At 47.5% G+C, this 26,007-nt stretch overlaps 8 protein-coding genes across 8 annotated transcripts; 4 read left to right on the plus strand and 4 right to left on the minus strand.

Annotated features, from left to right (window-relative positions):
- Window positions 1-90: 90 nt before the first annotated feature.
- NECHADRAFT_89106 (uncharacterized protein) lies at window positions 91-2,239 on the minus strand (the record flags this gene model as incomplete). The annotated part of the gene is made up of 3 exons (XM_003039490.1): window positions 91-997; window positions 1,063-1,294; window positions 1,366-2,239. 3 exons carry the CDS (start codon window positions 2,237-2,239, stop codon window positions 91-93), a joined length of 2,013 nt encoding a protein of 670 aa, XP_003039536.1.
- A 399-nt stretch (window positions 2,240-2,638) lies between these two features.
- On the plus strand, window positions 2,639-4,207 carry NECHADRAFT_55997 (uncharacterized protein; the record flags this gene model as incomplete). Its single annotated transcript, XM_003039484.1, has 2 exons — window positions 2,639-3,604; window positions 3,668-4,207. 2 exons carry the CDS (start codon window positions 2,639-2,641, stop codon window positions 4,205-4,207), a joined length of 1,506 nt encoding a protein of 501 aa, XP_003039530.1.
- An 868-nt stretch (window positions 4,208-5,075) lies between these two features.
- On the minus strand, window positions 5,076-5,583 carry NECHADRAFT_55992 (uncharacterized protein; the record flags this gene model as incomplete). Its single annotated transcript, XM_003039491.1, has 3 exons — window positions 5,076-5,148; window positions 5,207-5,364; window positions 5,425-5,583. The coding sequence occupies 3 exons, from the start codon at window positions 5,581-5,583 to the stop codon at window positions 5,076-5,078; spliced, it is 390 nt and encodes a 129-aa protein (XP_003039537.1).
- Window positions 5,584-6,233: 650 nt separating this feature from the next.
- NECHADRAFT_56002 (uncharacterized protein) lies at window positions 6,234-7,494 on the plus strand (the record flags this gene model as incomplete). The annotated part of the gene is made up of 5 exons (XM_003039485.1): window positions 6,234-6,694; window positions 6,744-6,912; window positions 6,967-7,234; window positions 7,284-7,383; window positions 7,443-7,494. 5 exons carry the CDS (start codon window positions 6,234-6,236, stop codon window positions 7,492-7,494), a joined length of 1,050 nt encoding a protein of 349 aa, XP_003039531.1.
- A 566-nt stretch (window positions 7,495-8,060) lies between these two features.
- Window positions 8,061-9,871, plus strand: NECHADRAFT_89110 (uncharacterized protein; the record flags this gene model as incomplete). The annotated part of the gene is made up of 4 exons (XM_003039486.1): window positions 8,061-8,367; window positions 8,423-8,973; window positions 9,027-9,717; window positions 9,849-9,871. 4 exons carry the CDS (start codon window positions 8,061-8,063, stop codon window positions 9,869-9,871), a joined length of 1,572 nt encoding a protein of 523 aa, XP_003039532.1.
- A 3,410-nt stretch (window positions 9,872-13,281) lies between these two features.
- Window positions 13,282-14,688, minus strand: NECHADRAFT_89111 (uncharacterized protein; the record flags this gene model as incomplete). The annotated part of the gene is made up of 1 exon (XM_003039492.1): window positions 13,282-14,688. The coding sequence occupies one exon, from the start codon at window positions 14,686-14,688 to the stop codon at window positions 13,282-13,284; it is 1,407 nt and encodes a 468-aa protein (XP_003039538.1).
- A 1,619-nt stretch (window positions 14,689-16,307) lies between these two features.
- NECHADRAFT_55989 (uncharacterized protein) lies at window positions 16,308-18,626 on the minus strand (the record flags this gene model as incomplete). The annotated part of the gene is made up of 9 exons (XM_003039493.1): window positions 16,308-16,360; window positions 16,479-16,956; window positions 17,016-17,382; window positions 17,434-17,507; window positions 17,559-17,752; window positions 17,824-17,895; window positions 17,948-18,370; window positions 18,429-18,515; window positions 18,584-18,626. The coding sequence occupies 9 exons, from the start codon at window positions 18,624-18,626 to the stop codon at window positions 16,308-16,310; spliced, it is 1,791 nt and encodes a 596-aa protein (XP_003039539.1).
- A 614-nt stretch (window positions 18,627-19,240) lies between these two features.
- NECHADRAFT_55996 (uncharacterized protein) lies at window positions 19,241-20,955 on the plus strand (the record flags this gene model as incomplete). The annotated part of the gene is made up of 4 exons (XM_003039487.1): window positions 19,241-19,602; window positions 19,696-19,963; window positions 20,015-20,481; window positions 20,541-20,955. The coding sequence occupies 4 exons, from the start codon at window positions 19,241-19,243 to the stop codon at window positions 20,953-20,955; spliced, it is 1,512 nt and encodes a 503-aa protein (XP_003039533.1).
- Window positions 20,956-26,007: the final 5,052 nt, after the last annotated feature.

Below are 26,007 nucleotides of genomic sequence, written 5' to 3' on the forward strand. Positions count from 1 at the left end.
TCGACAACTACCCACCATTCATAATAGAGTCGAGATTTAATAAGGGGGTGTAATCATCGATGTTCCAGTCTTGAAATAATCTGTTCAAAATCAGCATCTGGGTCGAAGAACAAGAGAGAATAAACCAAGAGCTTTAACGTTTACTAACTCGTAACCGTACGCCGCGGAGGATTCATCTGACGGCTCTGGTCCCAGCTGCGACGCCGATTCAGGACAGGGTGTGTCCTCCTGGGGCTCTTTGCGTGGTAGAGCCGCAGCTGCTGAAGATATGTCCTCTGAAGATAAGGGCTCTGTGCGGATTGACCGTACTAGGGTATCCAGGGCGCGAATATGGCCATCTGACAACCATTGGCTGTTTCCTACGGTCTCTTTTGGCCCGATAGACGCATTACCACATTTGGGTCGTCCGAATGCATCAATGACTTGTTGCTGGAGCTCTCTACACGTAGGGTCATCACGCGTTTCGTCCCATACACGAAGTAACAATGCAGCGCTCAAACCTATATGAACTGATGACCACGTTCGGAGAGGGACAAGGCTGAGCGCTATGAACTCGAGAAATGCCCTGGAGACACCGATAAGGCTGTCTTTGACTCGTGAATGGAGTCTCAGGTAATGAGGACATCCAGGGTTGGCTTCTGCTTTCTGGAGGACCGGCCGACATACGACCGAAATGTGGAAATGATAGTATAGTTGCAGGCTAATATGTAGGAGATGCTCCTGTAGAGTTTTGCATTGTGAACGATGTCGCAGATGAGGCTGAGTGTGATTGTAAGTGTCGTCTAGTTCTGCGAGAACTTCCACGGAACGTGATAGGCTGGAACGCTCCTCTCTTGTGAGAGTAAGCATTGCACGAACCATGTGCCACATAGCTTGGCTGTAGTTGATATCGTCCCCCATGGAAGAATTCTGCAGTGTCCAAGCGCTGCTCAGCGGTAGCATGGATGGACGATCATAGCATAAGCTCAAGAAGCACTCTTGCACTAGGATAGAGGACCTGTTCCGCGTCACTGCGTTAGCCGTCAAGTTGGCATTGCTATGTCAATGATGAGAGGTGCTTACCACACAGCACGGGCCTCGAATCTGGTGTTTTCCGGCCAGTGGACTACGACCTTCTCGGTATGAAGGCCTAATGTTTGAGCAAGCCTAGTGGTAGTGCCAAGAAGAGTCCATGCCGCGTTAGACTGCCCATTGTTGAGGATGGTGTTGCCGATTATGACAAGGGCTTGGATAACATGGAGTGATGGCCGGCAGAGGAAATTGGCCAGGCGAAGCGCCTGCATGGCTCTCCGAACTATGAAGATTATGATTGCATTAGTAAAGGCGACGTAGGGTAATTACAAGACCTCATCTAGGAGCCCTTACTGAAAGCGGAGCACAAGTCTGATCGAGCAGGCGACGGGAGATCAGAGAAGTGAGCCCCAGCGGCAAGTGTGGCCAGCAGCAGGCTGACGTACACCATTCCCCCATTCGAAGACCATAAATCGCTGGGGTTATCTGCATTGCGTAGGCAGCCGGAAGCTAGGGCCGAAAGATACGTGCACATGTCGGATTCGAATCTGTCGATATCCGCTATTATGGGGTTGAATTGATATACAGACGTGCGGTAGACAGGGAAAAACCTGGACATGTCAGCTGCCGGTTCACCTTGCAGATCGGAGAGCTCGGACTTTAATACTTCTTCGCGCTGCGGGACGACTTGCAGAAAAGCAGCCCATCGCGTCCGCGGAGTCTTGACCTTCAAGAAGGGATGAGTCTCGTATGTGTCACGCAAGCCAAGCACCGAGGCCGCTTCGTGCATCATGGACTCGTCCGGGCTGTGTATGCAGCACTGCAAAATGGATGGCAGAGAATTACCGCCAGAGTAGGTGTATCTGTTTAAGCCGTCGGACTCCCCCGTCTGCGGGACGGCGCTGAGGACGGAAGGGGGGGCAGGGCTCTCTTCGTTTTGTGAGGGGGACTCGGGCGGTGGCCCGGCCGGTCCCCCGGCCGGAGATGCAGACGGCGGCCAAGTCATAGGTTGGCCCTCCGAGCGCCCCGTGCTCCGAGCCGCACCGTAGCTGTACGAGCATATCTGTGGATGTCCTCGCTTCCGGCACGTGTGACATGGGCGACCATGATCACACTTGACCTTTCGCTGGCGGCATGGAAGGCATGATCTTGGTAACGTTCTCCGCTTTGACCTCAGGACTCGGTTGATTTCTTCTTGGTCGATAGCATCATTTACGGCAGAGTCCATGGTTAAGCTCAATCCACCGAATACAGGAGTATTATTGAATGAGTAAGAACTTGGCTTATTGCCAAGCTGGGGGATTCCACCTCTCCCTACGCCCGATCACGTGGCGCAATCTATTAAGCGAGAACTTAATATGTACGAGCTAGACTGTGATGCCGACGTCTCCGGTCCGTCTGGCTTAACCCCCCGAGACCCCCCGAGTCAATGCTCGGCCCCGAGCGCCTCCGGGTAGCCCGACTTGGCTTCAACTTTGGCAGCTAGGGACCGACAAAACCGAGCATAGCCTAATACGTGCATTGAGCCTCGAGGTCATGTTATATTTAACAAGAGTCATGCTCTGCCTTCTTTGCCAGCACACAATTCCAATCATTCTCACTCAGCGATTAGATGTGCATGGCCAGAATGGACTCAACTAGCCCAGCTCTCAGCTTTCGTGCGTTTGTCGATGCCCTCAGGGAAGACGACGACCTCGTTGAGATCGATGCTCCTGTTGACCCAAACCTCGAGGCTGCCGCCATCACCCGTCTTGTCTGTGAGACCGATAATAAGGCTCCGCTCTTCAACAACCTCGTGGGCGCCCAGAATGGCTTCTTCAGGATTCTTGGGGCACAAGCCTCGCTACGCAAGTCGCCCAAATACCGGTTCTCTCGTCTTGCTCGTCATTTAGCCCTACCGCCTGACGCAACTATGCGCGACATCATGCAAAAGCTACAGCAAGCAGCACATCTCCAGGCCATCCCGCCCACCATTGTCTCTACTGGCAGTTGCAAGGAAAACAGCATTGAGGGCGATGACATCGACTTGGACAGCTTACCATCGCCGATGCTCCATCAGTCAGATGGTGGCAAATACCTGCAAACTATGGGCATGCACATCGTGCGGTCTCCGGATGGCACGTGGACAAACTGGTCTATTGCTCGGGCTATGGTCTGTGGCAAGCGTGACCTGACAGGGATAGTGGCTGGGATTCAGCATATCGGGAAGATCTGGGCACAATGGAAGGAGAGAGGCGAAGACGTGCCATGGGCTTGCGCCTTTGGCGTACCCCCCGCCGCCACCTTGGCCTCGTCTATGCCTCTTCCCGACGGACTGAGTGAGGCCGACTTTGTTGGTGCGTTGACAGGATCGTCAATGCCGCTTGTAAAGTGCGACACCAACGACTTATATGTCCCGGCCGACTCTGAGATCGTTCTGGAGGGTACAATCTCTACCACCGAGACCAGACCCGAAGGCCCCTTCGGTGAGATGCACGGATACGTCTTTCCGGGAGATAGACACGAGTGGCCCAAGTTCACGGTCAACAAAATCACCTACCGTGATGATGCCATCTTGCCGATCTCTGCATGTGGTAGACTGACTGACGAGACTGTAAGCTCACCAATTTGATCATGTTGAATACCGAAATGCATACTGACACGACACGCACCATAGCAAACCATGATCGGTCCCCTGGCGTCCGCAGAGGTCCTGAAGCTGTGTCAAGAAGCCGGCTTGCCCATCACTGCTGCATTTGCTCCCTTCGCAGGTCAGGGCATTTGGATTACTCTTCAGGTCGACACAGCTGAGCTGCAATCGATGAACACCAGCCCGAAAGCTTTCATGAAAACTGTCGGCGATTTGGTCTTTCATCACAAAACCGGCTTCTTTTTCCACCGCCTGATTTTGGTCGGGCCTGACATTGACATATATAACGACAAGGATATTTTGTGGGCGTATTCCACGCGGTGTCGCCCAGGTATGGATGAACTTTTATATGATGATGTCCCGGGATTTTTCTTGATTCCGTTCATGGGGCGTGGTCATGGACCACACCACGAAGGAGGAAAGGTTGTATGTTCTGCATTATTGCCATCGGAGTACACGAGCGGGCAGGACTGGGAGGCTGCTGATTTTGAACACTCATACCCCAAGTCGGTAAAAGAAAGGGTGCTTAAAAATTGGGATCAGATGGGATTTGACAAGCTGAACTAAGGGACTGAGTAGTGAGGCTATGTCCTCTTTTTCCAGGCTACCCTTGATATAAAGCATAAACATTAGCTTCTCTCGAGCGTCTGCCATGTATTCTGTGCCCTGAAGACGCTAAACCGTTCGCCTGGAAATAAATGCGAAGTCAAGATGCTGAAACGTCTATTAAGCTTGAAGAGTGTGACACATGTGTATCACCCAGACAAGGTTCCTATGTCTACCATGTCTTAGAATAGCAAAGCCCTAAGGTCCATCCTGCAGGTACTCCAACCCTCCTCGTCGAGCATTGACTGTGAACAATCAGTCAATTCAGCTATAGACAGCGAGGTTCTAGACCCTGACTAGCCTACGCACAGCCGTCTCTAAGCACCCGGTTCAGGCGACAGGAATTGCATCTCAGAAGCCCTGGGTACTGTCTAGAGCAGATGAGAGCCTATAAAAGGGCTTCAATATCCGCTGTAATGCTTTCAAGAGCGGCAAGGATTTACTAAGCAAGAAAGGCGTAGTGTATCTGCGTGTAGCAGTTGATTTACTTCTGTCAATGGAACGACCGGCCACACATTGGATCGATCCTTTCACCTTCTTTCTTCCCCTCTGCCTTGTATATCAATGACTTCCAATTTGCATTATCAGCACCATGTCTAACTCGACAAACACTGACACGCCGACCAGCACCAGTAGCTTAGCAGCCGCCGCAGTGCACAAGAAGCCTTCCCCAAGAGTCAGTGGGGTCTGGCGTGGCTTTGCGCAGCGATACGCCAGGCAGTGACCCAACAGACCCAACAATCAAACAAGCAAAAGCATTTATAACTTAGGGTAACCTGATCTGGCTAACCTTTAGTATTGGGAGCTTTCAGGACTATACCAACCAAACTCACTTTGTAATCAGTCCCGTACACTTAATCTCCACATCTGTCGGCGAGGGAAGTTCCTTAACAATCACGCATCTGGTGTTGCAGTGTCAATAATCTGCATAGAGAGATAAATCAGGTTCATGTCACTTACGTGCGTGCGGGCTTGAGTTCGCCAAAATACTCGAGATAGACTTCATTCATGGCGGCAAAATCATCCCTTGTAGTAAGGAAGACATCCACCTCTACCACATCGTTCAAACTAGAGCCGGCTGCTTCAAGAACACGTCCCAAGTTCTCGATGGTTTGGCGCTACAGCAATCAGATATCAGTCGGACCAAAGCGATCAAGGTCGTGCGTTCGAATATTTACAGTGCGATCTGTGACTGTCCCACTGACCATCTGACCAGTTGCCGGATTCTTGCCAATTTGACCAGAACAAAAGACGAAGCCATTGGCCACAATGGCTTGACTGTAGACCTCACGAGGCGCTGGGGCCTTGTCAGTCAGGACAGGGGTTCGGGTGGGCATGATGCTGGGAATAACAAAGAGTGAAGAAACACAGACTAGTTGCTTGCTTATCTGGGATATTCCTTTGCGTTTTATACGTCATATCCATTACTTGGAGTAGACACCAATTGGTTCGTCTCTGGCTGTTGACACTCGGGGGCGGCACCCGAGCCCCCGGGGTCTCCATCCGATTATCTCGGCATCTCGGACCTCTGTTGCGGGGAGAATTCCTAACCACTTCTTGGTGAGAAGCTGGAGAGGTGGTTTCTCGCTTGGTTGTTTCTTTCGCTTGCTGAATTACATGTTGTATTTCATTGAAATAATGGCTATCTACGGGCATCAGGCACTGCCAGTTTACGACTTTGCTGGCAGTCAATGACGATGTCTCGAGAGTTTCCCAATCCGTAAGTCGGCATGTTGCAGCCAAGTCGGCTATTTGGAAAACAAGTTGCCCCACCCAGGACTCGACTTCGGCTTAGTCTCTCATTGGCGTCTCTGGTGGGCTTACTCGAATGTGGGACTTCCTCGGGCGCTGTGGCCGAGGTTTGATAAGGTAAATACAATGGTGAGCCTACAAGACACCAGGCGAGCAAAAACGCATGGTTTCTGAGTTGAACCATAAGCTACAGACAACCTTAGCCACGTTCACATTCCGTTCTTCACCAGCAAAGATGTTGCGTCAAAAGCACTACGTCGTGATCGGTGCCGGCGTCTCCGGCCTGACTACCGCCTTCGAGCTAAAGCGCCGTGAGCGTTCGGCACAAGTAACAATCTTGGCGAAGCAACTACCTGGTGACACCGATCACACCTACTGTTCGGCTTGGGCGGGGGCGAATTGGGTCTCAAGTGCTACTGATAACGGCGCGCAGGAGGACTGGGACCGGGCAACTTATCTCGAACTTGAGAAGCTGTCCCGCACACGGCCAGAAACGGGGGTCCGGAAGATGACGCTGCGATCAGTCTATGATGAAGAGATTGACAAAGTTGGTATTCTGAGCAAACGTACTGGGAAGATCTGGTATGAAGACCTTGCGGGTCTTCGCTATTTGAAGCCCGATGAGCTTCCAGAAGGCGCCAAATTTGGTTATGACATATCTACATTCATCATCGACGCATCGCGGTATCTTCTTTGGTATGCATTTCTCGATGTGGATTATGATGCGATTGCTAATAGTGCTCAGGCTCCATGGCGAGGTGAAACAGTTGGGAGTCAATATCCAACAGATTGTGGTCGATAACATCAGCGACATTCCGCAAACAATCCCAGACGTCTCTGCAGTGTTCAACTGCACTGGTCTCGGGGCCTTTTCTCTAGGAGGAGTCCAAGACAAAGCTGTGTATCCCTCAAAGGTTCAAGCATTCCTTACGCAGCGCATCTCTGGCTTTGCTAATCGGATGACATAGGGCCAAATTCTGGTAGTGGAAGCTCCCCCTGGAGGCATTACCAGAATGGCTTTCAGATCCCAGCATAGACTTGGGTCCTACAATACGCATGTTTTTCCTCGGGGAGAGAATGCTGCAATTCTGGGTGGTTGCAAGTTGAATGATGATTGGAGCGGAACCTTCGATCCAGAGATCGGCGAGCAGATCAAGCGTCGATGCTGCGCACTGGTACCTGAACTCGGGAAGCCAGAAGACCTGAAGATTCTGAAACAGGGGGTGGGACTTCGACGTAAGTGTGGTTATAGTCCATAATGACACATATACTGACATCCGAGCAGCTTGTAGAAAAGGAGGTCCTCGGGTAGGAAGAGAGGAAAAGGACGGCATGACTATCATCCATAATTATGGAGCAGCAGGTGCAGGGTACCAGGCATCTTGGTAAGGTTCTTCCCGAACGTCACTTGAAAATCTTCTTCTAATCTGTGTATTTACCTCAGGGGCATGGCCAGGGCGGCAGTAGATCTCCTGGGGCGGGCAGCGAAGCTATAAACGGTGAACTGGTTGACGTGATGCGCAAATGAGTCGAGGACTCTGAGACAGGGTTAAAAGTCCACTGGCTGCTCGAGTAGAGTATGTAAATTATAGTCCACTAGATATCTAAGGACAGTGGATCAACCAGAGGTTGCCGTGGACCAAGGTAGACTGGCAAGTGTTTCAATTTGTAATTGCGAAGCTATCCTAAATCCCTTGCCTAACGACGCACCCTATTCCAGGCTGCGGGCGAGACTATGTAACGATGGTACAAGGTTCCCAAGGGGATCTTTCCCCGCACACTGGCGATCACGGATAGGTCGGCAAAATGTGACGTCGCTTACCCCCCCCCCCCCCTTAACCCCCCCGATCCCTTGCGTTTATCATCGGCCTATTGTGGCCCTCAGCTGCCACAACCGTCAATACCCTCGGCTACCAACGCGTCTTTTCGGTCGGACCGGAAGAACCAAACTCTCGCGTTTCTACTTCCGGCGGTGAGTTTGGGCGAACTGGCCGGCGTATTTTGGAGCTTTTTCCAGTGAGGCACAGCTTGCTCCCGACAACTCCAACGCCAACTCCAGATCATGAGCAACAACGAAAAATATCCACAGGCACGCAAAGGCAAGCAAGATGCCAAGCAGTCGCGGAAGCGTGCCCAGAATCGAATTTCGCAACAATGCCGACGTGAGCGTGACTCTGCCAGAGCACGGCATCTCGAACATGGTCTTACAGCAATCCAGTCGACGTCCAACCTGGACTGCGAAGACCGATATTCTGCCCTTGTTCAGTCGCACCTGAGACTTCTTGACGACAACGAAAGTCTCCAGGAGGCCTTGTTCAACTTTCGGAAGCGTCTCCTCAGCATGAGCAATGCCGCCGCTGCCGCCGCCGGTATTCAGCCTGTCAAAAAGTCCCACGCAGAGTCATGCTAACCAAAGCCTGGCAGAGGAACCCGTCTTCGACTTGTTGCTAGACAAGCACAAGATAAAGGGAGACCGATCATCTGTATCGTCCAAGCAGTTGGACGGGCCAGACTCGTTCAATGCGTCTGTTGGTGCCACAACAAGCCAGCCTGAAGCCACGACTGCAGATGCCAACTCTTGGAATATCAGCTGCAATATCCCAAGCCCTTTCTCATACAACCCTGGCCTGGGTCTCCCTCTCAACGATTTTGCGGGTGCTACCACACTAAATCTTGGAACCAACCTCTCCACGCTAGAAAGCTCCGTGGCATTCAGTCATGAAGCCCCGACACTATTTGATATCCTGCCACAGATCGGCACGCATCATACTCACGTTCGATCTCCAACTGAGTTTGCCGACAAAGTTCTGAGTGCTTGTCGGCAATACCTCGAGGATGAGATGAGTGCGACACCCGCAGGTCTCACGCTTTCACTGCGAGAGATACAAAATGAAGTCTTGTATCAGCAAGTATCGACAGCCGCAATACGGTTGCTCAGCCGTGCTGCCGGAATTGAGTCTTATGTGTATCACATTGTGAGTTTTTGGTACCTATCCTTTCAAGTCAGATAGCTATTAACAGCTTATAGGGTCGTGCAGATTACCTCGAGAAAATAGTACGATGGCGGTTAAGTGCTCTTCCAGATGATGGTACCACCATCCCGCAGCCTTTTGCGCCAACTCGTCTACAACATCGACAAAACGGCAGAGTACTAAAACACCATCTGCTGATCGATTTCATCTGTTGGCCGGAAATCAGAGATCAATGCATTGTCAATGCCTCGAGACTGGACTTGGACGAACTACAGCGCGACATCGTCCTCAATACTGTCATCGAAATTCCACCATACGGCCTGGCGCTTAATGTGTTTGATTTCGTCAACAATTGGATTGATATACACCACCATTCTTCTACCTATGTCAGGAATGCCGATTGGACCTTTTTCAAGGCGAACGAAAAAGCGGACAGCTCTGCCATAGATCGTGATCCAATCGAGGGAGCGATATTACAAGAGCTGAGGTGCATTATTCACAAACATACTGCAGCAATCTCCGAGCTCGCAACGGCCACAGATTCAAGCATGAATACGGCGTACGAGGCGTCAAAATCTACACTTACTGCTGCTTCTTGGCGTGAAGGATGCACAAGAAGCGACGCCATGGCAGCTGGCAGAGGGCCGGAAGCAGACGCTGTGAATTTTCTGTCAGCACAAGACACCAGTACCTGGAAGCTGAGCAAAAGCTTTGCAAGAAAATATCATATGATTGAATGTTCATCAGGTAAGAAATCCTAGCACGAAGAATTAAGCATTCATTACCTACCTATGCGAATGCTGTTTGTTTTATCTATGAGTTGTAATGTGTTTTTATCTTCTCTATGCTAACGAAGCGGATTAAAAAGCTCTTTCTAGGTATGAAACCGCTATGGACTTAGACTTTGTTAATATGGTATTAGAAATAGGAGATATGCATAATAAGAGCATAGTTTAGGGCTAAGAGTTAATAAGTTAAATAAGCTTTCTATAGATATAAATTTATTCTTTTAAGTGAAATATAATATATAATACTTAATTAAATACTTTTTATAATTATTATATAATTCCTTAGATCGTAACTAATATGCCGCTCTCTACTAGGTAATTAACTATCTATTACTAATTTCTTAGCCTTTAATAATAAAAATATTTATTATATCTAAATCCAAGCTTTATTATTATTACCTAGAAAATAATTTAAGATATTATACCTAAGGGCTTAGTCTAAGTAATTTATTACATTATTAAAAATAATAGCTAGAGGCTCGACTGGGCAGGTTTAGCTAACTATGACTTATAGATAGACTATAGCTAATTGCTAACAATGCGATAAATATCAAGCAATACTATAGCATCGGCAACGAAGATACACTTAGAAATCTCTTCGCATCTTACCTATAACTTTCTAAGCTTTCCATAGCCTCATAGATCGCAGGGACGCCATAGGAGCTCTGTCTCGATCACGAGATATACCCTTTAAATAATTCCCTATCTAAGCAAATATAATTACAATAAGTAAGAATACATATATTAAGCTATAAAACTAATCTACTATTATTCTCCTCTCTACTATAATCTACCTTATAGCCCCTAACTATAATAAGGGCTAACTTTAAATCTGACTTAAAGTTAGTATATAAGGTCTTCGGGGGGGAGGAGAGACTAACTATTGAGATTATTCAGTGGTACAAACGAGTGCGCGAATGGCAAGAGATAGGGCTACCCACCACGCAACCCAGATAGCTACTAATATCCTCGTTAATACGGTATTCTTTCTAATGCTATCGAGTGAACTAATAAGCCCCAGGGTTAGAATCCGAGTTCGCGATATACAAACTATCGTCTAGGAACAATATTCGAGTCTATCCTTATACGAAAGGATATCTTAATCACTAGAACTCTTATTAACCGCGATAAATTCGATAGATATATACCTATACCAGCACTTATTAAACTCTTCGACGAGAGGCAGATTCCATATCTCGTCAAATAAGCGTATGATATCCGAATTAGCTTCTTAGCCTTATCTAGAACTTCCCTACTGTCTTTAGATATGGAAGTGGTTCTCCGAGGTCATCGGCTTTGATATCATGTATAACACGAACGGCCGAGGTTAGAGCAGTTAGATATCCCCCTCTGAGGTTGAATAACCCTTCATGATGCCTCTAGGTATGAGTCTTCTACTGCAGTCCATGGGCAGTAGCAAGACCCAAAAAGACCACTGTGCTAGCATTAGGATATGATACTATCATATGTTGATATCGCGTTCTTTATTGTAGTGGAAGCGCGACCCTTGATAGCTTAAATGAGCCAGAGGACCGTCTTACACGAATCGCTTCAAGCCCCCTCTGTTCCGGCCAACAAGACAGATTCCCCTAGGATCAATCTTCAATGCTGCCTTCAATTTAATCGACAACAAGAGACTAGAAGAGTTCCAGTTCCTTTATAAAAGCATTCAGCAATTATTAGAATAGCAATCAATTTAACAACCAGACGTTATTAGCACCGACCTTGCCGATTCAAGCAAGGGAATTGCTATACGAGCATGACTTTTGTAACTTCTCATTGGAAAGGACCCTCTGTTGTTAGCACATCTCGGTTCTACCGACAGCTCTAATCTGTACCTCCAGTGTCGCATAGCAAGCCCTGGCCCGCCCCACTAGACCAACTGCTGTTGGAATGGGGATAGCAATGAGGTAAGGATCACTCTCATCGTGAACTTGTTCACGATGAGAGTGACCGACCACAATTAGCATCAGACAGCAGGCTGCTGCCTAAACAGGCAATACTTTCATTTGTGTATAAAAGAGCTGACCAGTCTCGGTGCATCCTCTCGAGAAATTCTTGCTCTTTAGATAATTCCTATCAATTTACTGATGCCATCTCTGATCCCTGTGGAGCCAATTGTCTGTGTTGAGATCCATTGTTTAACGGATCAATGGCTATTCTGATCTATTGGTGGTGAGGATGTGGATGTCTTCTTGTCAATAGTTTCCGGTGGTTAGCACTAGTCTTTCCTCTTCTTTAATCAACACAACATGCTCATTTCAATAGTCTGACATCCCGTTTTCATCCCTTAGTGACTAACGGGACGCTCTCCATCTAATAATTAGCTATCCATTGCTAGTCTCCTAGCCCCGAATGATAAGAACCTTCATTAAATCCCAATCTGAGCCTCCTCATAGCTCAGAGGGCAATTCAAGACGCCGAACCCGAAGGCCTAGCCCGAGTAATCAATCATATCATCAAAAATAATAGCAGCAGGCCCGACTAGCCAGGTTTAGCCCGCCACTGCTTACGGATAGACCATAGTTAGCTTCTCTACAAAGTGGAAGAAATACAGGGATATATGCCAGCGGTCAGAGGACGCAACCAAGCATCTAGAGGCGAAAGGTTCAATAGGAGATAGTTAAGGGCGATAAGGAGGTTCTTTCTTATATAATAATTAGGAAGTAGAGGTATAGATAGCTACCTTGGAGGGCGTAATAGAGTTAGCCTTATTTCGTATAGAAAGCTAGACCTTATTTTAACGCCTATGCGAGACTTGTTTAAGGGGACTGGCTCGACTGAAAGGGAGATTTTGTTAGCGAAGCTAGCTTCACCGCCTTTGCGGGGATATATCTATGGTTCGACGGGAATCTAGCGAATCAGAAGTTACAAAAGTTGTGCCCTTGTAAGAGTTATGCCTATGTAGCAATTCCCTCAATAAAAGCTACCCTAAATAACCAATCCCCGAGGTATAGCAGCAGCTCTGCATCCACCATATCAATTCCAATATCTTACTTAGGTCAAAGCAGATATAAATCAAGGATTACACTAAGATAGTAGTAGTAGCAGTCTTGATATTAGCTATGGTGAGGCACTTGCCCCGTAGTCATAGGCAGACCTAAGTCCTAAAAACCGACTGTTCATCTACGCACAAGCAGCCGAGATTATTCCACATAACTTTCGAGGGGGTGTGTGTAATATGGAAGCTTATACTCTTCGCCGAGACTAAAGAGGCTCACGAGGTGGCATAGATCAGCATTTGTCGGGAGTTTAATAGCCAGCGGGTTATCCTGCGATGCAGGATCAATCCTGGGTAGCGAGTCAACCGAGAAGTCGATGAAGCTGGTAGTGAGGAGCGGGCTGGGTTCAAGAGGAGACTCGGAGGTCCAGTGGAGGACAAATTCACAGAACGAAGAAATTTAGACAACTAGGGGGTTTCTCTATTTATTCTCGGTTTCTGTGAACGACAACGCCCCAGAATGGGGACCCATCTACAGATTCCCGCCTCTAGCAGACATGCCAGGCAGTCGAACATGACAGTTCAATGTTTGACACGAATAATGGCTCGACGGTACGATGCTAGCGGCGGTGTGCCGTTGTCAACTCCCCGCAAGATGATGTGAATGTCCTGTCCAGCCGCACAAGGAGGTATCTCAACTGAGACAGTCTTGGACTTGTTACCGTGGAGCTTGACCGGCTTCGTGTAGCCTGTTCCTGCGTCATGGTGCCAGCTATACGTGATCTTGTTGCCGTCCGGGTCGCTCGAGCCTTGGGCGCTGAGGCTGACTCGACCCCTGTTTACCCTGGCCTTGACCACAACCGGGTCATAGCTACCAACCCTGTTAAGCACGAGATTGGGATTTCGGTTACCAGACCCATGAGTGGCCCAGTCCATGCGCGAGAAGAAATTGTTGAGCTGGTCCTCCATGGTGTCGGCCATGGACGCGACACTCCTGTTGGCGACCGCCTCTTCGTTATCCGAGTATACACAGGTCACATTGTCCGGAGACAAGTTGTAGGCGAATTGACCTCCGAAGCTCGCTTGAGTTGGATCTTGAGGGTCGTTCAGCCCTGGCCAGAGGTAGGTGAAGCTGGGCGTGTCTCCCTCGACACCATAGCGGAAATTGGGATACAGCTTGCCCAGAGCGCCATGCTTTTGCACCCCCCTTTGAATACGCGGCCAGTACACGTCGCGGTTTGAATTGGAGTAATAAGACCAAGCGCGCTCGTTCCAGATGTAGAACAAGTGTTTGAAAGTCTGACGTAGCCAGAACGCGGAGCTCTTGGTATAAGGGTCGTAACGGTCTTTGTCCTGATCGATGATGGAGTGAATTCGGAATTTGCTAACAAAGGCGTCGACTTCTTTGGCGGATCGATTATGCTTCACTTCCAAAAAGGCTTGGGCAAGACTGTTTGCGCCACCCCAAATGGTGACGAACACCGGACGCGGGTCGGGCTGATCCGCGACGTCGACAATATGCTGAGTGCCAGCGTTGCCCTTGCCTAGTCCAATGGAAGCATTGCCACGGGTCTGCATACCCTCTCTGGTGACGCTCCGGAGATACTGAGGACTAGGCCAGTAGCCGCTAGTTTGCACCGTTTCGTCGCGGAGAAACCGGGTCTGCTTGCTACGCTTCGATAGGTTGGGCAGATCCTTCTCGTACGCGTCGATAGCCTTGAAGACGAGGTTTGTGGCAAGAGGTTCGGAACCGTTGTAGCTGGCGCCGCTGGTAGAGATGATTCCCTCAATCTCGAACAAGTCGACGCTAGCCAGGAGATGAACGAGAGACTCCAAGTCATCGGGCTCATGTGTGGGAGGGCTGATGTCGGTCAACACCAGAAGGCGCGGCTTCAGGGGCGCCTTGCCACGGTGGGCGGGGGGGGACGCTACCGCAAATCTCACAGCCGAGAGCGAAAAACAAAGGTTGGTGATGAATTCCCACCGCATATTGACTGTTGAGAGTGGACGAGAGGTTTGAAGGCTATCTGTGTGTTCTGTTGACTGCACCAATGCTACTTATAATGGAAAACTTGAAGCGCTTGGTCTTTCTACATTCGGCAGGATCGTGGGGAATCGGCCCTTGGTCAAGGAGCAACACGCCATTGTCATTCACATCGTGGGACATGGAGCCTAGATTCCTGTGAGCGGATGGGACTCCCCAGATTCTAAAGCAGTAAGAACTGTCTGAACCTGCATGATCCCGGTCGGTCCAGGCGGGGGAAGAGCTAGGTTTAGCAAGCTAGCGTGGGAACCGTCTCGTTGGCGCGGTGATCGACTGGAGCGATTCGCGGGATAATATGATTAATGAAGTCATCCTCGGGTAGCCAGCCCGAGTCCCTCCACATCCCGAGAAATTCCCCCTTGTTGGATGACCGGGCGGGGGTGGAGATGGCTTTCGGTCGGCACCTTGGAGCGGCAGTGTTTACTAATTTATTCCCCGGATCGACGTCGATGGAAGACATAAGCACCATGGCGTGCCGCCGCCTGGTCAAGGGCTGATATTGGGTTGTTAGTTGGCAGTTGTAATCAAGCAAGGTAGTATTACATCAAGACACGGACTAGAGTCAAAACGTACCAAAGACGGCAGGGACAAGGCAAAGGTACTTTATTGTGGTGATGGGGGAGGAATAAAAATAATTCGGGACACCTTCTCCTTACACCTGGAAAAGGGTTACAAATCCGAGGTGCCGAAGTATCTGTAGGAAAGCTCACAGCAGGTATAAACGCGTTGGCTTCTCTAAGAAAGACAGCGTAGAGGTGGACGAGATCAAAAACCTTCTCAACAGCTATCCGCCTTGACAGGTTGTATTGTGTTGGTTACGGAGTGGGGGGTATCAAGTCCGGACATGGTCTCAAAGCTCGGACAAAGGAGTAGACACAGATCTACTTGATGGGTATGACGGAATATGAGATTCGATGTCCGGTACTCCTTGGTTGAAGAGGGAGTTCAGGGGTTCTATTTTCCCGGCCCGCAATGGAGAGGAAAGCAGGCATTTCAGGTAAAGCCACGAAAACAATGGACATGTATCGCCCTCTGCTTTACCGCCAAATTGGGTGCAGTCTGTCATGAGAGCCCTCATGAAGGCTACAGAGCGCCATAGATGTTGTGTTCTGATGTGACTTCTCGAACTTCATCGAGGTAGGTGGACAAGGGCGTTGGTTTAGTCATTAGTTGGGTGAGACAGTGATAGTGAGAGTGGTGGTACCGAAGTAGCCGAAGACAAATTGCCGGGGAGTGACCCGCCGAAGCCTTCCGCCTTTCTCAGCAGGCGATGTGCTATCTAGGGGACCTTGGCCCTGTTTCCATGCGAGCTGCCAGTGCCTGTTGGCAGAATGACATCGCTAGTATATTGGTTAAATCAGGCTGCGGTGGAGATGGTCGGGGCGGTCGTCAATTTTACAAACTGGGTTATGTTACTTCTGTCGTCTGAACCCGCATGTATCCCTTCACCTTGTGATTCGCACGACATGGAACTTAGAATATGCAGTAGTCAATTCATGAAGTTGCAATTTAATGTCAATAATGCAGTTGTTACTTGGGATGGCCCTGAGAGCACCATCTAGAGCTAAATTGCCCCACGTTCAACAAATCGAAGTGGCATGTTTACATATCGAGCCCCTATATGATACAGTAACGTGTCAGTGACATGACAGACTGCTGTGACCATTGAGGCCGATACCGAGTACTCTGCGGAGGGAGGAAAACAAAAATTCAGCACTGAAACTAGGAAACTTACGAAGGAATTCGCCAACGCTCTTGGCAAGACCGTCGAGTCGAGGCGTAGAACTGATCCCACCATCCAAAATGCCCTTGATGCGGAAATGAACGCATCGAATGTTTGGCAGCTCAAAGCGTTCCAGAGTCAATCTGGAATCATATTCGTCGCCCAGCAGTGTCTTGAATGTCAAGAGACTTAGGAATGAGCGAAGCCATTCGTACTCGTCGTCTTCTTGAACCCATAGCCCAACATTCGCATTGGATCCTTTGTCTCCCGACCGGGCATGTACCCTAGTGCCGAGACATACCTCTTTGGTAGGGCCGTAATTGCCCGAGACATCAGGCGGGGTAGCATCTGCCATTTTCTGTCCAGTGAAAGGTGCTGTGTTTGGAGGACTCCCAATTTCCGCCACGCGGTCTCCAAGTACAGCTCGTACGCTTAACTGATCATACTTGATGAGGAATGGTAGATAGGCCACATATGGCTTAGGTTCCATCTTTGAAACGTTAGTTGAATTTGAGCAGATTCTGCGATGGTCAAGAAGGGTTTCCATACCGTTCGGAAATCCATATTTAGGTGCATCCCGGGGAAGCCCCCAAGCCAATAGCCCATCAAAACCTCTTGTACCCGACGGAGGGGCTCTTGTCGAGAGGATTGAGCGAAAATTCGAAATTGACAGGTTGCCAAGGCCTGGGATGCGGGATTCTCCTGCGGAACACCATATTGGTCGATCCGGAAGGTTTGGTAGTCAGATTTGTCCGGGATGTTGTAGTCAAATGCCCCCTTCAACGCAGCCAACTTTTCCTTTATATCCAGACCAACAGCGTATACCGAAGTCTCGCACTGGTAGCCTCCGATAGAGCATGTTGCAAGCTTCGTGGTTGGTGGAGGCAGCAGACCGCGAATTCCAGTGACAGTGACTCTTCACCACATGTCAGTGGCGTTCCTGCAAGGGCTTGTAGAGACTGATTACCTATTCTTTCCAGTGTCCCTGATCTCAATGTTCGTAATGTCCGCGATCACGTCAGGGTTCAGGTAGAAGGGTCCCTGCATAATGCACTTAGCATCTGAGTGTTCACAAAGTCGGCTCTAGCTTACTTGGATTTCGTACACAACTTGAGCGGTGATCGTGTCGCGACTGACCAGACCCTTTGCCTGGTCCTGAAGAAAGATGTGGAATTTGCCATCTGCTTCAATCTCGGCGATCGGAAACCCCTGGTTTTGGTTCTCGGGGATGCTCTTGAAGCCGGAAAAGTTGCCGCCAGTGGCATAGCAGCCACATTCAATACAATCTACCCGAAAGTTAGCGCGGGGATAGTTCATCAGTTCGGGTGCCCCGGCTGTTTTCAGGACAAGAACTTACGGCCGGCGATAAGAGAGCCAGCAAGCTCTTTCAGGTTTGAAGACTTCCATCCGTGCCACCAAGCGGCCGCACCTGTCTCTTTGATGAGTAGTTGAACAGGCCGTCCTCTGGCGGTGGAACTCACCCATCACAGGACTAGCATCACAGCATCGTCCACAAATAACAATGTCAGCGCCGAGATCCAGGGCGGCGACGATGCCGCCCATGCCAAGGTATGCGTTGGCGCATAACATGTCTTCCTGAGCCGCCGCTAGGGTAATGCTGGCGTCGTCAAGATGAACGAGTTCGCTGGACTGCTTCAGGGTGTCAATCATTCCAATAACGTCATCCCCTTCGACGTAGGCAACTTTCAGAGAATCTATGCCGTAAGACAATAGCTGCTCCTCGATGGCTTGAGCTAGTCCTTTGGGATTCAAGCCGCCTCCGTTGTGGATGATCTTGATACCTTTCTCCACGACTGTTTGCGCCACTTCCTTATCAAAGGCTTTCAAAAACTCCTTGTCAAAGCCTTTGGTGGCATCCTGCCTCCTTTCAAGAGCTTGCCAGGCTGAGGGGGAAAATCGCGTTAGCCGTCAAGTCACCAATTCTCATCAGGAGAACGCTACCTATGTTGGCTTCGGCGAGGTAATCAGCCGTAACGAAGTCCACGGAACCTTCTTTGACAACCCGGCGAAGGGCGTCAGGGCCATCGCCTATGCGATGATGATGATGAGAAACACTGGTTAACAAGTTGACAACGGCTCAATTGGGACAAGCTTACCAGTGGCCCCACTGCAGTTGGCAATTCGTACGGGAGCGGGCATGTTGAGTCGACTGGACGTATTTTTTAGACGTCGAAGAGTTATAATTGATGAACAGTTTAGAGAAGTGAGTTGTGAACTTGTCAAAATATATCTTGGAATTGGCCAAGCTTGAGGTTTCGCAAACGGGTCGTTTTTATTCACCATCTGTAAGACGTACGTCACTGATGCTCACGTCCCACCTCTTGTAGGGATCCTCAGGGTTAATCTCCCTTTGCAGTCTAGCGCAAGCGCAAGGAGGCCATTCGCGTCAGAAAAATCTTGACATCTCCGCAACGTGTCTGTTGAATCTGTCAGAAAAGTCCAACACTTTTGTGGGGTTCCCTAAGCATGTCAGAAAAGTCGGACGGGGACAAGATGCCCACATTCGGACAAGGAGACAGAGGGAAGACCGTAGCAAGCAAGTATGCATTGCTCCAGAGGCTGCGCCCCAACACTTCGTTTCATGAAGAATATCAAGGGAATACCGTGGTCACGAGTATATCTATATATATGCACATCGCTCTCCTCAGAGTCTAATTAATTCCCTTACTATCGCTACCCTGACAGCTACCACTCAATTCTATCAATTCCGTCTTTGAAGACAAGAAACACAACCATCAACCTATCGAACCAAAATGCCTCCTCAACAGCCTTCCCTCCAGGAAGAGTCGGCACGTGTCTTCCACGAATTCTTATTAAATGACACAAGGCTCGGTCTGCCAGCCAGGGTCCGCGAACTAGCCAAGAAGACTACCTTCGATGCGGGTACTGTGTCTGCACCATATATTCCTGCACCGCTCAAAATAACCGAGTCCAGCGCGGCACTCTGGGCCTTGGCGGCAACTTACGCAAACGCCATCGCGCATGAACGATACGGCATTGAGCAAAGTGTCACCGTCAACACCGACCTTGCGAGTCTCTTTCTAGTCTCCGGTCTCATCCCCCGCGTTGATGGGAAACCTTTGACAGATCCCGACCTTGCTGCGCGGTATGCCGTGTTCGATTTGGGTCGCATCTTTGAACGTTGGAGGTTCAACTGCACCAATGTCTACCCGACAAAAGATGGTCGCTTTTTCCACCTCCATGGTAGCCTGGACTCGGATAGAACTCTTTCTATGATGAAGCTCCCCCTTCATAGAACCGATATCACGGATGAGATGGAAATTATCCAGGAATATTGCAAGGCGGTTTCTCAACACAACAGCGAGTGGCTGGATATTGAAGCCAACGAGCATTGCCGACAGGCCGGTACTGTCTGTCTCACTCCCGATGAGTTCCATTCATCTGAGCAGGGAAAGGCCATCGCAAACGATGCCATCTATTCCACCGAACAATTCGACATAGACACGCTACCGCCTGTGCCGTACCCATCTTCGACAAAGAAACATCGTCCGTTGGAAGGAATCAAGATAATCGACATCTCGCGAGTCATTGCAGCGCCGACAATTTCGAAACTAGCCGCACTCTATGGTGCCACCGTGGTCAGAGTGTCTTGCGCATCCCAGCCTGAGCTTGGGATGTTGCTGATTGACGGCAATCTCGGCAAACACGACACGACAATTAACCTTAAATCCATCGAGGGACGAGAACAGCTCCTGCAGCTGATGCAGGATGCTGATGTGGTTGTTGATGGATATCGGCCTGGGGCATTGGAAAAGCTTGGTTTCGGACCTCGATACCTCCGAGAGGTAGCAAAGCGGCGACAGAAGGGAATCGTGGTCGTGAGAGAGAATTGTTACGGCTGGCATGGCCCCTACGTCCACCGAAGTGGCTGGCAGCAGATTTCGGACTGCTTCACGGGTGTTAGCTGGCTTGTTGGCAAATTCCTTGGGCTCGATGAGCCAGTGGTTCCATCTCTGCCTAATTCAGACTATCAGTAGGTTATCCCTTCCTTTCTGATTCGCTACGTTCCTGTATGCTAACCCTAATCTCAAGGACGGGTATTATAGGTCTAATTGGCATTCTTGCGGCGATCGACAGGCGGGCAAACGAAGGTGGAAGTTACCTGGTGGATATCTCACTCAACCAGTATAACCAATTCCTCCTTTCCCTTGGTGAGTATCCAAAGGCGGTACAACAAGCGATCCGAGCTCAGCACCTCGACCTCGAACTCCGTCATTACCATACCATCTTCGCTGCAACACAGAAGATGGTCAAGTCTTTGCAGACGTCGGTGCCGAGTTTGTTCAAAGACGAGTACTGGGATGAAATCGAGTCCAATTTTGGCAAGGAGGACGGAAAGTTGGAGACTTTGACCTACGTTCGACCACCTACAAAGTTTGAGGTAACTGAGCTTGGTTACGATGTTGGAAGCTGCTTTCCTGGTACTTACGAGCCTCGGTGGCCATGACTAATGTCTTAGCATATTCAGTAGGCTTTTACAACTAGATAGTTCTAAGAGGTTCCTTGCCCTTTATTAAAAGTAAAATGCTAAAAAATATGTATATTTTAAAAACCTAGGAACTTAAAAACTATACTTAAAATTTAATATTAAGAATGTTTTTAATAAAATATTATAGTAATATATTTAATAAGCTTATATTCTAAAAGTATATATTTTATATATATTTTTTTTTAAATATAAACACAAATACTCAGCTTTAATATAAAACACCTATTAGAATAGGGGTTTAAAATAAACTAAGAGAATAAAATAGCTTTTAAACTTTAAAAATATTAATAGTAATTTACCATCGCAAGGCCCTCGTAAACAGAGTTGAACAATGCAGACGTTGACTGAAACATGTCAAGATGGGACCTCGAAAGCATAAAATCGTGCAAGTTTTGAAGAGGAGGCAAAGAAGACTGTTGAGGAACAAGGCTTCGTCTAGCTATAACTTGGGGCAACAGGAGGAGGGTTTAGATAGACTGCATAATGGTTGTGGGTATCTGGACTTGTCAAGGCCTATCCGGCCGCGAAAGAGATGAAGAGTCTGACACGACACGAGGACATGCAATCTCTTGGGGATTCTGGCTGCTTGCTTCCTTAATGTCGACCGTTTGCTACGCGCATGAATTGGCATTCTGGCTGTTGTAGAATATGCCTGTAAGATGCCCGGCTAGCGGCTGCGACGAGCGATGACGAGCAACACCGTGGGCAAACCAGGCTTGATGACACGCGTATTACATATCACCCATGCTGATGAAGATGCTTAACCTAAAATTATTGTCAATACAGCTAGTACAAGACACAGAAGAACTATCGGCTTAACCAATGATAGATGAGTGCATCGCAAAACGAAGTGCTTGAGGTCAAAGAGCAGCTAGTTTTGTTTGACGAATAGAACTCTATAGAGTACTTGATGGCAGGAGTTGGGTCAAGTGCGAGAAGACGGTCGACTGGCAATGGTCTGTCCCCATCAAAGAATCAAACCTTACTCGCGTCTTGATACTGATTGCTGGGCGACCCTTTTCGCTGACAGACTCACTGCTGCGTGCTGCGTTTGCGCGCATGATAGTCAACGAATGACGCATAGGGAATGGAATCAGTTTGTATAATCAATAAAAGAAGACTCAAATCCTTAATCTCAAAGACACGCAGTTGTGGCGTGTGGTACTTCACTTGAACCGTCGATGTCCCGTTGAACTGTACGATACTTAGATGCCTCATCATCGTTGGCCCGAGAAGGAGGTTCGAAGACGATTAATTGCCGACACTGTTGTCGTCCGGGACCAACAAGGTCTAGAGCCAGAAATGGTCGGTTTTGTAATCTAGGACCGCCACTCAACTGATCAGGATGGAGAAGCCGGCAACCAAGTTGAATGATGTTAAGACTTCTTTGGGGGAAACGCATGTGCCTGCATTGACACTATCAGTCGGTACGATACTGGAGATAACTTCAATGGCTGGACGCCCATGTATTATGGGAGCGAGACCAACAGAGATGATATGCTTGAGTGACTAGACGACACCATACGCATACTTCTCAATGGCTAGGCGCCGAGTCGCGTTCCCGGTACTGGTATTACCAGTGACATGGTCTTGTTTCAACTTGGCCATAGAACTCGAAAGTTACGTTGGTCTTGAACCATCCAGGTCAATAGCCGCGTCTATTACCAGCACGACAAAGTCTACCCTGGCTTTTGCAGTCAAGACCGAGACACACGCCGGTACAGCAACAGACAGGCGTTACATATACTAGGCAAAAGTCGATTAAGGGCACCATGCGGCCGAACATGGCAGAGAACAGCGTGAAGAGGAATCGCCCGTTGACCTAACCTTCACGGTGCGGAAGAGCCGGTTTCCTGGTCACATCACGTACGTCGAGAAACTTCCTGAGCACATGCGGGTTCCCAACGAACTCACCGCCTATCGGTATGCGAATGCAGCATATGTACGGGGCGCGGGTGCTAGGGAGCAACAGAGGCACTCGATCAAGACGAATGACTAGGTTGACTTCCAGGCGTTACATGATGACCGCCAAGCACTTCTCTGTCACCTGAAGCGCTCAGCAGATTCTCTCATTCTTGTTACCAGCAAGACATATTCTGACAAGAAGATTTCCAAACGACATATAGTGAATTTAAGCGACAAAGATGGCAAAGATGATGCGCAAAATCGGCCAGACTGCGCAGCCTGGATCTCGACTATCCGCTCCGACGCCGAACGCTGCTCATCTCTCTCAGTGGCTGACCTTGCGCGACTTGGCATCGAAGCAGGTTTCTGAGTAGAGGGCAGCACGGCACGACAATGGCCTCAGAGTTGTGCGCTCGATAGTGTCTTTCACCATTATTCGCCTGATCAATAAGAGTCGTGCTCTGATCCAGTTCCCAACTGATGATCAAGCTTGAACATCCGCCACCACATAAGCCTCTATAGTGGCTATAGAATAGCCTATTCGTGGCACAACTTTATGAGTAGCTATAGTCCTTTCTTTCATCGTACATGACTTCATCCCGCATTGTGCTGATAGGCCAGATGCCTCTAAACCATTGACTTAGTTGCTCAAAAAGAGCTTACTCAAAGGGCTGCAGTAGTTTCCAGATCCCAAGTGGCATCCCAACAGGTATTTCCGCTTAACTAAATAGCAGCCATCCTATGCGAGGAGTTTGTAGATAGCTTTGGCATAGATGTCGGCACCACTAATTATGTCTCCAAACTTGGCGGACACTCCCTCCTGGGTTATCAAATTCACCTTGTCTGTCAGCCATTGCCTGAACGCCCGTTTGTCTAGATGTTCGATCATTCTGTTATGACCCATCTCGCAGCCCTCATCCGTCAGGAATTGACTTCGCACAACTCTCTCATAATACTCCCTTGCAGCAGAGATGGGAGACAGGAGGGGTGGCTCCGCGTACCACGACCGAAGTAATACTATGGAAGGGGTTTCTGGATCTACTTGGTGTTCCCGCTAGTATCACCGACTACTTCTTCGACCTTGTTGGCCATTCTCCCATGCCTTCTAAGCTTGCTGCACGTATCGGTCGTCGACTCGATATCCTGTATCTACCAAAGACGTCTTGGGCTACTTGGACTATCTCGTACCCGGGACGATGTCTTGAGTTTAGAGCAGATAGTGCGGTCTTTTCACCTCTTGAATAGCGGCACCTCTCTTCCAGCGCCACCCAGATATACTCGGTATATGCAGCAAACAGGTAACAGCCGTAAAAACACTTACGACTTCTTGCGCTCTGACTTACCATATTCATCCATAACTCTCATACAAAGTACCAGCCACACTGTCTGTTAACAATAAGCCGTACCCGTAGGAACTTGCCATGGGTCAAGATCATTAGCATTCCTCTTCAGGAGGTTACAGACAGCAGCATCACGTAGGCAACGACACATACCGCCGCCTATGATCTCATACTATCAGATGAAGCTGGCTTAGATGGTGTTGATCACAGCTGGCTCGCATCCGGCCAGCCAGGCTTACCGTTCACTTCTCAGGCTATTATCAGTCCTTGTACTAATACGGCACTAGTGCTTATTCGCATAAATTAGGGCATATCACGGCCTAATATATACCCGTCACGTGCATAGGCGGGACCCTATAATTCCCTACTAATTAAATAAGCGATTACCCTTAATACTAAGTAATTATAGTAATTACCTCACTAATTACCCTAATTACTTATATAATTATTATAATTAAGACTAATAGATAGAGTAATTATAATTAATACCTAAAAGTATATAAAATATACTTATTATACTTTCTTATATAATAGCTATCTTAGCTATTAATATAACTTAGTTATATTTAATACCCTTAAGTATATTATTAAATATAATTTATATCTTTATTTAAGATAATACTAATAATCCCCTATTAATATAAACCTAATATAATTAGTTTATCCCTTAGATCTAATTATATTATTATATATTAATAGCTCTTATTTAGAGGATTACTTATATTACTTTAAATAATATTAAATATAATAGTTACTTAAGTAAACCCTATTAATAATAACTAATAGGTCTTACTTATTAATTACTTACCCATTATACCTATATAAGCCGCCTTAATTAATAAAGAAATAAACGAAGTAGATAGCTCTAATAATAAAGAAATTAAATAGCTCTAAGCCTAAATTATTACTATAAGTACTAAGATAAATAGACTCTATAAGCTTATTAAAAAAATAGATTAGACTTAGTATACTTAGAATATATAATACTTAAATAATATCTAAGACCTTAATAACTTAGTTATTATTATTATAAGAGGTAAAGATATAAGAGAAATCTTAAAGCTAAACTTATTAGAGATATTTAATAGAATTATATATAAGCTATTAACCTTTCTTATATAGCTATATACTTTTATAACCTATTATTTAACTTAGTTTACCTTAGTAGCTAATAAAATCTAATATGCCGCGGGAAGGCTTAAGGGCTATATTATTATATAATTTAAACTGGTTATAAGGGAGTATTATATAATCCTATTTATTAGACTCTCGCTATAAATTAATAACCTTTACTTAAGCTATAAAACCTTTAAGGCTATATTTTAATAGGCTTTTAATATAATTAATAAAAAGAGATAAACTAAAAAAGAAATTAAGACTCTTAAATAAACCTAATTAGCTTTAGAGTATAAAATAAAATACCTCTAATTTACCTTAAAGCTTAATTAAGATTAAGAATCCCTAATATCCCTTTTCTTTAATAGACTTAAGAAAAAAATATAGGTAGAGCTATATAAGGAAGATTAACCTAATAACCTTATTAATTATATTAGTAAGGTAATTAAAATTAATAATTAATAGTTTTTATAGAAAAAATTATAAAACCCTAGGTTTAATAGTAATAAGGTAATTACTCCCCGGTTTAATATAAATTAAGGATAATTATAATAACCTAATATATCCTATAGAACCTAAGCTAGACCTATATAACTCGGGATAACCTAGTAAAGAACTATAAATATTAAATATTATTATTATTATAAGA

This window comes from Fusarium vanettenii (assembly GCF_000151355.1).
Source record: "Fusarium vanettenii 77-13-4 unplaced genomic scaffold NECHAsca_97_unmapped, whole genome shotgun sequence".
Lineage (NCBI taxonomy): Eukaryota > Fungi > Ascomycota > Sordariomycetes > Hypocreales > Nectriaceae > Fusarium > Fusarium vanettenii.